The sequence below is a fragment of the Mastomys coucha genome, unplaced genomic scaffold (assembly GCF_008632895.1).
Source record: "Mastomys coucha isolate ucsf_1 unplaced genomic scaffold, UCSF_Mcou_1 pScaffold15, whole genome shotgun sequence".
NCBI classification, from domain to species: domain Eukaryota; kingdom Metazoa; phylum Chordata; class Mammalia; order Rodentia; family Muridae; genus Mastomys; species Mastomys coucha.
The window spans coordinates 142,217,815-142,227,639 of record NW_022196897.1 but is presented as its reverse complement, the minus strand read 5'-3'; the positions used below and the strand labels follow the sequence as shown (position 1 = coordinate 142,227,639).

The following is a 9,825-nucleotide window of genomic DNA, read 5'->3' as shown; positions in this document are numbered from 1 at the left end:
AAAAAAAAGATATTTTTAAGCTAGGACCTTCTTTATCTTGAAAATGGGGTCCTCACAGCAGACAGAGCCCTGAAAATGTCCCCTTTCTTTTGGTGAAGATAGAAAAGAAAATAGAGAGTGCACACAGCTTAAAACACTCAGAAAAAATCCTGAGTCTGTTGTGGCCCCGACTCCTTCAAGCTGTTGTGATTACAGTTGGAAAGTGGACCGTGCCTACCTCACGGCTAGTGTTTTGGTCCCCATGGACAGACACTTGTAAGCAAAACACTTCTGACCCAGCTGCTTCCTTGAGGAGGAGGGGGAGGAGGAGGGGGAGGAGGAGGAGGAGGAACAGCAGCAAACTCTGGAAGGAGAATCCGGACAGGAGTGCCCCTTTCCTCCCCTACTCTGCCCTAAACTTAGATTCGTATGCCCTGCTACTGTCCTGCCCCAGCTAGCACTGCCAGGACAGGCAGTGAAAGTCTTCTAACTCAGGGTTCATTCTTAGGCAGTCTACTTGCTTGATGATGTCCCCTTCTACCCAATGTGAGGACTGGGAGATGGGCTGCATCGGTTAAATCCCAGCACCCCTGCTTAGGTGGGCGACTTACATCCCAGAATGAGAAGATTGGATGCCTCTTGTGAACAGGCTCAACGATCTGATATTCCCGGAATCCCCTGAGGCCTTGACGGAACATCTTGCACACTCGACTCATCATGATGATGTCTATGATGAACTGGTACAGTCTCTGGAAACAGAGTGAAGCAGGTCAATGGAAGCTATCTGCCCTCAGGCCGGGTAGCGGAACCAGATGGGATGAGATGCAATGGTGTGTTAGAACAGTGCTTACACAATCAGGAGTCTTGTTTTAGGGGGTGGAGGTTGTGGTGCTGGTTTGGGGTTCCAGGGGTTGAGCCTAGTACCTTGAGCATGCTAGACATAAGCTCTAGTGCTCAGCTACAACGTCACTCTCTTGGGGGATTTAAAAACCAGTTGAAATTTCGTTGGCAGCTTTGAGCCAGCCTGGGCTAGGGACAGATGACACTCAGGGCATTCTCCTCACTGGGAGCCAATTGCTAAACATTCACCAGTGCACTGATTTTTTTTTTTCTTTTGTAAAACAAAAACAAAACCAAAAACAAAACAAAACAAAACAAAAACACAAGTAACTCTGCATGCGTGTGAGTGTGCATGCCCACGCAAGAACGTGCATGTGCTGTGGCAGAGGTGAAGAGAAAACAGTTTAAAAAATAAAAGATCCAGTACTGTTTTGAACATGGAAGAAAAAGTCACAGAAGAAATGTGAATGGCCGGGAAAGCAGAGATGGCTGACTGACCGTCTCTTCAGGCTTGCAATGTTTATTTATCTATTGGTGTGGTGATTGTCCGCTCATTTACTGATGACATTTATGGGCTTCTGTGTGCTAGGTTAAGGACTCCACCCCAGAACTCTGTTCCCAACTTCTGACACCATAATTTGAGTCCTAGAAGACCTCCACTGCAATGAAAGCTAACACAGCTGCATTCCTTAAAGCCATCGAATAATAGTGATTTGGGGCTGTCAGGATGGCAGCTCAGTGACTAAAGACACTTGATGACAAACTCAATGACTTGAATTTAACAGCCGGGACCCACAGGGTAAAAGGAGACTTGTCCTCTGAGCTCCACATGGGCAACAAGGCTAGGAACATAAATACACAAATAAATATAAGTAGGTGATCTAAACGTTAAACTGTGGTGAAGTGTACATCAACAATAGAAAGGGAAGCTAATATCTAATCTAAAATGTCATTTCTCTGGGAATGTGGAATTGGACTGAGGACAAACAGGCCATCCATCCCAAACTGAATTTGGGCGTCAGGATAGACATCTTTGACTAACCAAACAAATGTGTAGGATAGTGGAGAAATCCAGAATTTAAGAATCCAAAAGCCAAGTAAGACTTTCATGTCTTCAAACGTCAAGCTCTTGAGGAAAAAAAAAAAACAAAAGGAATAGGGGGTTTAGGATTTTAAAATTCAGGAGAAAAATTCAAGGGTCATTTATTGAGACTTTGAGTCCATGATGACAAACTACAGAAGGCCTGGAGAGACACTGAGTAAAGGCTGAGACACAGCCTGAGGGAACCTCTAGCACCATAAAAAGCCAGGTGTGCTGGCACATGCTGGCAATACCAGCAGACAGGATAGTAGACAGGTGGATCCTGGGCCTCACTGGCCAGCCAACCTGGCACCTTCCAGGTCAGTGAAAGTCAGTGTCTCACACACAGACACACACACACACACACACACACACACACACACAAGTGAACACTGCTTCAGGAACAATACCTTAGGTTGATCTACGACCTCTGCACACATGCCCACACAAATACACCCATTCCAACTTTTTTTCTTTTTTTTTAAGGAGTGGATCTCACTATATAGGCCCAACTGTCCTAGAACATGCTATGTAGATCAGTCTGGCCTCAAATTTAGATATCTTCTCACTCTACTTCCCAAATACTAGGATTAAAGGCACACAATACCTCACCTAGCCTATACAACACACTTTAAATGTTTTATTTATTTTATGTATTTGGGTGATTTTCCTGAATGTTGTATTTGTGCCTGGTGCCTACAGAAGCCAGAAGATGGTATAAGACTCCCCTGGGACTGGAATTACAGATGGTCGTGAGCTCTCCTGTAGGTGCTCAGAATCTTCTAGAAGAGTAGCCAGTACTCTCAACCACTGAGGTGCGCCTTTCCACTCCCACTCATCCCCTGCCACAGACACACTTGGAAGGTAGACACAGGAGGATCAGGAACTCAAGGTCATGTTCCACTACACAGGGGACTTCTAGGTTAGCCTATCTCAAAAACCAAACCAAACCAAACCAAACCAAAACCAAAAAAACAACCCCCCCCCCCAAAAAACAGTAACAACAGCTATAAAAAGATATTTTAACAAATAAAATAAGACTAGGGCTGAAGAGATGGCTCAGCAGTTAAGAGCACTGACTGCTCTTCCAGCAGTCCTGAGTTCAAATCCCAGCAACCACATGATGGCTCACAACCATCTGTAATGAGATATGATACCTTCTTATGAGGTGTCTGAAGACAGCTACAGTGTGCTTACATATAACAATAAATAAATCTTTGGGCAGGAGTGAGCAGAGGTCCTGAGTTCAATTCCTAGCAACTACATGATGGCTCACAACTATCTGTACAGTTATAGTGTACTCATATACATAAGTAAATAAATCTTTAAAAAAAAAGAAGACTGTAGTGTACATGATTTTAGTAAATTTAGCATTTTCTTCCTTTATGTTTTTTTTCTAAGCAAGGTTTCATGTAGCCCAGGCTGGACCTTGAACTTCCAATCCTCCTATCTCCATCTTCTGAGTACTTGGATTACAGGTGTGTGCCACCAGTCCTAGTTTATGCAGATAAAAAATAAAAAAAATCGTGCTTGCTTTGGCAGCCCATAAACTAAAATTAGAACAATACAAAGAAGATTAACATGGTCCCTGTGCAAGAATGACACTCAAATTTGTGAAGCATTCCATATTTAAAAATAAAATAAAATAAATCTAAACAAAAAATGTCAATGGGATTCTTTTTTTAACTATGCAATTTGCTTTCAAATAATTTAGTCAACACATACAGGAGCTTGGAGATGTCTCAGTGTTTGAAGCCTGAGCTCTTGGTTTCCTACCCAAAATAATCATTTCATGTGCGATTCAAGTTTTCCTTTGAATAACCTGTTTATATTCTTTGTTTATTTTATGGAACTACTCGAATTTTTTTCCCATAATTTCTGAGGTTAAAAACAATCTCAGTGGTAGTACATGCCTTTAATCTCAGCACTCGGGAGGCAGGCAGATCTCTGAGTTCAAGGCTAGCCTGGTCTACAGAGTGAGTTCCAGGACAGCCAGGGCTACACAGAGAAACCCTGTCTCAAAAACAAAACAAAACAAAAAAGAGTTCTGAGCCTCTCTGGATCTTTTTTTTTGTGTGTGTGTGTGTCAAGCTGTAAATCCAAGAGGTTCAGAGAGACCACCATTCCCTCAGAAGCCTCTCTTTCAAATCTTCTGCTCAGGAACCCCCCTCCCCCAGCCTGAGGCCTGCCTCACTTCTGCCATCGGGGCCTGCCAGTTATGACGCACCCCATTTTTCCCCATGATTCCTAAATTAGCAAATAGCACAACTGGGCCTTTTGTCTTTCGTGGGGGAGGACAATCTTCCCCTATCGATCAAAGTGGAATCAAACAGCTCCCTTAGGTGGGGAGCCTCTTACTCCTCAACCCCACCAACAGCTGCTGGAAGCCTGTTTCCAAGAAAAGCCGTATTCTGAGGATCTATTGATTCCACAAGCAAAAATTCTAGAGAGAAAGCAAAGGTACAATATCAGAATCCATCTAATAGTTACTGAGCTATCACAGGCATTGTGCTTGCAACCTATGAGGGGCCTTAATTTCAACCCTCTTTATAAAAGACACTGAGGCCAAAGTGGCTAAATGACTGCCAGAGTCGTTGAACTGTCTCAAGGAAAGTAAAAGGCACCAGCTACAAATTGGGATATTCAGGCCAGGGTTACTGAGACCTGAGATACTATGTAGTGGACCATGGCTTTGTCCCAGAAGTCACATCAAATCAGTACAATTGGAATCCTTCAATCAACTGCAAGAAAATGCTGAATGCTGGTAAAGTAAATGACTCTGTGTTCTAAAATCAGAGAAGAAAAAGGCAGCAATTACAGTTCGAAACTCTTCAAGGGAGTGGCATTCCCATGACAATAACTATCACCTCATTTTGTTTTTGTGTCAAGATCCTCAATGAAGGGCTGGAGAGATGGCTCAGCGGGTAAGAGCACTGACTGCTCTTCCAGAGGTCCAGAGTTCAATTTCCAGCAACCACATGGTAGCTCACAACCGTCTGTAATGGAATCCGACGCCCTCTTCTGGTGTGTCTGAAGACAGCGACTGTGTACTCATACATAAAATAAATAAATCTTGAAAAAAAAATCCTCAGTGAAAAACTGGGATTGCAAGTATCACAGGATAGAGCTTTCTTCCTAGGTGGGTTGGCGGCCAACCCACAACCATTAGAGAAAATAAAGAGTACTGAATGTAGCGAAGACAGAGCAGAGGCATGGACTGCAGAGCTGGAGGCGTCCCCCTGCGGAGCATCTGCTGAGAAGGCAGCTAAAGGAGTCAGAGTAGACCTTATTTATACTACACACACACACACACACACACACACACACACCATGTTCCAATATGAATGCACGGAAAACTGAGAAATCCTTAGAATAAGGTCTGTGGACTTATACACATGTTCCTGGGTTTGCTAATGGAGTATATCATGCAGGATATTACTATTGGAGAAAACCAGGGGAGGGATACCAGACTCTCTTCTTTGTGCTACGTTTACACCTTTCTATGAGTCTGTTTCATCTGCAGGAGTTACAGTGCAACTGGAGCAATGCCTCAGCACATAAGAGCTCTTGCTGCTTTTGCAGAGGACCTGGGTTTGGTTCCCAATGCTCACACGGCAGCTCATAACCTGTAACTCCAGTTCCTGGGGATGCCACACCCCTCTTCTGGCCTCTGTGGGCTTCTGCACATACAAGGTACATATATACTCACACGGGCTTGCACACATACACAGAAATACAAAAAAGAACAGTTATGGTTAAAAAAAATAAAACATTACAGAATAAGAAGAAAACAGGATTCAAGAAACAAGAAAAATAAATGTCAGGTGAGAGACACAAAATAGGAGACAGAAAAATAACAGGAAACAGACACTAATCATGAACAACCAAAAAAACCTCAAAAGGCCTGGCACATTTTAAAACAAGATCAAGTTGGCGTGGTGGCACATGCCTTTGATTCCAGCAACTCTCTCATAGGGCAGCTGGATCCCTGAGTTCAGGACCAGCCTGGTTTACAAAGTGATTTCCAGAACAACCAAGGCTATTATACAGAGAAACCCTTTCTCAGAGAGAGGACCTGGGGAGGGAGACCTGCTTTTGAGAAGCGAAAGTGAGTTCAGAAACAAAATACCCCAGCCTGGTTGACAACAAAAGAGAAGACTGCAAAGAACAAGCTGGAGCTGGAAATAACTGAGAAAGACTGACAGGAGCTTCTGAAGTTGCACGCGTGTAGGCGGCCTGCCCCATACACAGAAGGTTCTGGATTCCACTCCCAAACAGATCTGCAAAAGAAAAACATGAAAGGGGCCAGGAAATCCTGTAGCCAACAATTATGGGAGAGAGAGAGAGAGAGGAGGGAGACACGGGAATATGTATTCTTTGGGTTTTTTTGTTTTGTTTTGATGTGGCATTTGGGGATTTGGGGTGAAGCCAAGGGTTCATTAAGGGAGCTCAGTCAAGTGCTTGCCCAACAAGCACAGAGACCTGAGCTTGATCCACCTACATAAAAAGCAAGGTGAGGTAGCACATGACAGCAGACTGAGGCACAGAGCGATGATCCTTGGGGCTTGCAGGTCAGGCAGCCTGGCCTGTTCAGTGAGCTCCAAGCAAATGAGACCTTGTCCCAAGAAACGAGATGGGTGACTGGAGAGACAGCTCAGTGATTAAGGGCACTGACTGCTCTTCCAGAGAACATGGGTTCCTTTCCCATATAGCACGCACATGATGGCTGATGACCATCTATAAACCCAGTTCCAGGAGATCTTACGCCCTCTTCTGGCCTCTACATGATACACAGAAGTACACTCAAGTGAAAAACCCAGACCCATAAAATAAAAACAACAACAGTGGTGGCCCACACCTTTGGTCCCAGCACTTGGGAGGCAGAGGCAGGCGGATTTCTGAGTTCGAGGTCAGCCTGGTCTACAGAGTCAGTTCCAGGATAGCCAGGGCTACACAGAGAAACCCTTTCTTGAAAAAGAAAAGGAAGAAAAAAAAACCCAACAGCAACAACAGTAACCAGATGGATAGATCCTGAGGAATGACACCCAAGGTTAATCTTGGATCTCTCTCTACATACACACTGGAGCACGCGCGTGCGCGTTGTGCGCGCACACACACACACACACACACACACACACACACACACACGTATACACGTACATGTACAAGGTTGGGTATTATAGCCGAGTGATGAGACACTTGCCTAGTATACACAGGCTTCAGGGTTCCATCTCCAGCACTAAGGAGGGAGGAAAAGCAGAAAATGAAATCTCCTAGGGAATTTTTTAAAATTACGTATGTGTGTTCTGCCTTGCCTTAGTGACTACTTCATAGCCATGAAAAGATACCATGACCAAGGACACTTATAACACACTTAATTAGGGGCTTGTTTACAGCTTCAAAGGGTGAGTCCCTGATCATCATAGTGGGGACTGTGGTAGCCCACAGTTAGGCATGACGCTGGAGAAGTAGCTCAGAGCTACATCCTGATCCTCAGACAGCAGCCAGAGAGGACAACACTGGGCTTGTCCGGGGGCTTTTGAAACCTGAAAGCCCTCTCTCCAGTGGCATGCCTCCTCCAACAAGGCCCCACCAGGCATCCAGATACATGAATCTACTGGGGACCATTCTCATTCAAACCACCATATGCCTGCATATGTTACATATGTCTGTGTGAGTCTGGCCACAGAGGAGGCTGGAAGACTGTGTCACATCCCCTGGAACTGGACTTACAGGGGGTTGTTAAACACCACGTGGGGGTTGGGACTTAAACTGGGTCCTCTGGAAGAGTAGCTGGTGCTCTTAACCATCGAGCCATCTCTCCTACCCCTCATAGAGGATTTGTTTGTTTGTGTTTTTCAAGACAGGGTTTCTCTGTGTAGCCCTGGCTGCCCAGAAACTCACTCTGTAGACCAGGCTGACCTCAGACTCACAGAGATGGACCCGCTGTGAAAAATGATGATTGATTCTCACAAAGTTAAATACAGAATTACTATCTAACCCAGCAATTTCACCTACAGGGACACAGATCAACTGAAAATGGAAATTCAAACACCAATACCACTGTAGTTTTATCCACAACAGTCAAAGGGTAAAAAACGGCTAATAGGTTGATGGCGTGGGAACCAATTTGGAGAAAAAGCACTTACGTTTTCCTTTTTTGCTGTCCAGCGCTTTACCTTCTGTGACGATAGGTTAATCTGCAAAATCCAGAACAGAATGTCTGTAAATATATACATATGTATTTATGTATTCATTTCTGAATATATGAATGAGGAATGGGATGGCTTAAATAGGTCCCCACAGGCTTGGGTTTGAACGCTTAGCTCACAGGGAGGAGCACTGTGAGGAGGGGTGGCCTTGTGGAAGGAAGTGTGTCACTAGAGCATGGGCTTTGAGGTCTCAAAAGCTCAAGCCACTTCACGTCTTGCTGCCTGTGGATCCAGATGTAGAACGCTCCTTCTCCGGAGCCATGTTGGCCCGAGTACCGCCCTGCTTCTTCCCCCAAGGATGATAATGGACTTGGCCTCTGAAACTGTAGGACAGTCCCAATTAAAGGTTTTCATTTATTTATTTATTTATTTATTTATTTATTTAGTGTGTTTCTTTCTTTCTCTCTCTGGCCCCGCTTGCTCCAGCCCCAAAGATTTATTTATTTATTTTATGTAAGTACACTGCAGCTGTCTTCAGACACACCAGGAGAGGGCGTCAGATCTCATTACAGATGGTTGTGAGCCACCATGTGGTTGTTGGGATTTGAACGCAGAACCTTCAGAAGAACAGTCAGTGCTCTTAACCGCTGAGCCATCTCTCCAGCCCAAGGTTTTCCTTTATAAGAGCTGCCATGTCTGTGGTGTCTCTTTATAGCAATAAAATTCTTCCTAAGACGGGGAGTTACTGTTTAATGGGCTAAGTTTGCTTTAGAAGAGAAAAAGAAGGAAGCTTGGGAGATGGTTAGATCACAGCTGTTGTCCTTAGTGGGGGGCGGGGGGCGACTGGATACCACCCAAGTGGACCCTTCATAATAGGTCCAGGATCCACCAGTGTACACCTGTGACCCTGGCACTCAGGAGCTGAGGCCCTAGGCTTGGTAGTGTGAGGTCATTCTCCACTACAAGTTTGAGGCCAACCTGGGAGACATGGGACTTGTTCTCAAAAGGACCAGTGACCAAAATGGTCTATTAGGAGGTGGAGACAGGAGAATATCAAGCTTGAGACCAGCCTGGGCTACAGGGAAGACCTATCACAAAACAAACAAACGAAACCCAAAACACAATGCAGGCTGAGCAGTGGTGGCCCATATCTTTAATCCCAGCACTCAGGAAGCAGAGGCAGGGAGATCTCTAAGTTCGAGGCCAGCCTCACCTACAGAGTGAGATCCGGGACAGCCAAGTCCACACTAAGAAACCCTGTCTCAGAAAACAAAAGCAAACATACAAACAAAACAGCACCAAGAATGATGTCATGTCCCTATAGCCCAGCACTTAGGCTAGGGTAGGAAGATTATAGGTTCAAGACCAGCGTGGCAAGTTTGAGGCTCGCTTGGGTAAATGGCTAAAATGGTGATATTTATGTTATGTATTATCTCACTACATTAAAAAGAAACTACTAAAATAAAACAAAGCCCTCAAAAATAAGAAAACCACTAACAGCGGTAAAAACTGTATAATGGATTTGAACAAACATTTGCTACACAAGAGAGGGGAATGGTAAAAGGAAATATACGTAATATCATTAGTTATTAGAAATTAAAAGTAAGGGCTGGAGAGATGGTTCAGTGATTAAGAGCACTGACTGCTCTTCCAGAGGTCCTGAGTTCAATTCCCAGCAACTACATGATGGCTCACAACCATCTACAATGTATTCTGATGCCCTCTTCTGGAGTGTCTGAAGACAGCTACAGTGTGCTTATATACATTATAAAA

The 9,825-nt window shown here is 44.5% G+C and overlaps 1 protein-coding gene and 1 non-coding gene across 3 annotated transcripts in view; one reads left to right on the top strand and one right to left on the bottom strand.

Moving 5' to 3' along the window:
• Cnbd2 (cyclic nucleotide binding domain containing 2) overlaps nt 1–9,825 on the bottom strand; it is a 67,895-nt gene that overhangs the window by 48,613 nt on the left and 9,457 nt on the right. For both annotated transcript variants that reach the window (XM_031372484.1, XM_031372483.1), the window contains exons 2-3: nt 8,050–8,100; nt 591–728 (exon numbers count right to left, since the gene is read on the bottom strand). In XM_031372484.1, the coding sequence (XP_031228344.1) occupies nt 591–728; nt 8,050–8,100 (189 nt within the window). The remainder of the gene's footprint in view (nt 1–590; nt 729–8,049; nt 8,101–9,825) is intronic.
• LOC116092664 lies at nt 3,427–3,533 on the top strand. The gene has a single exon (XR_004119402.1). It is a non-coding gene; the product is annotated as a U6 spliceosomal RNA (small nuclear RNA).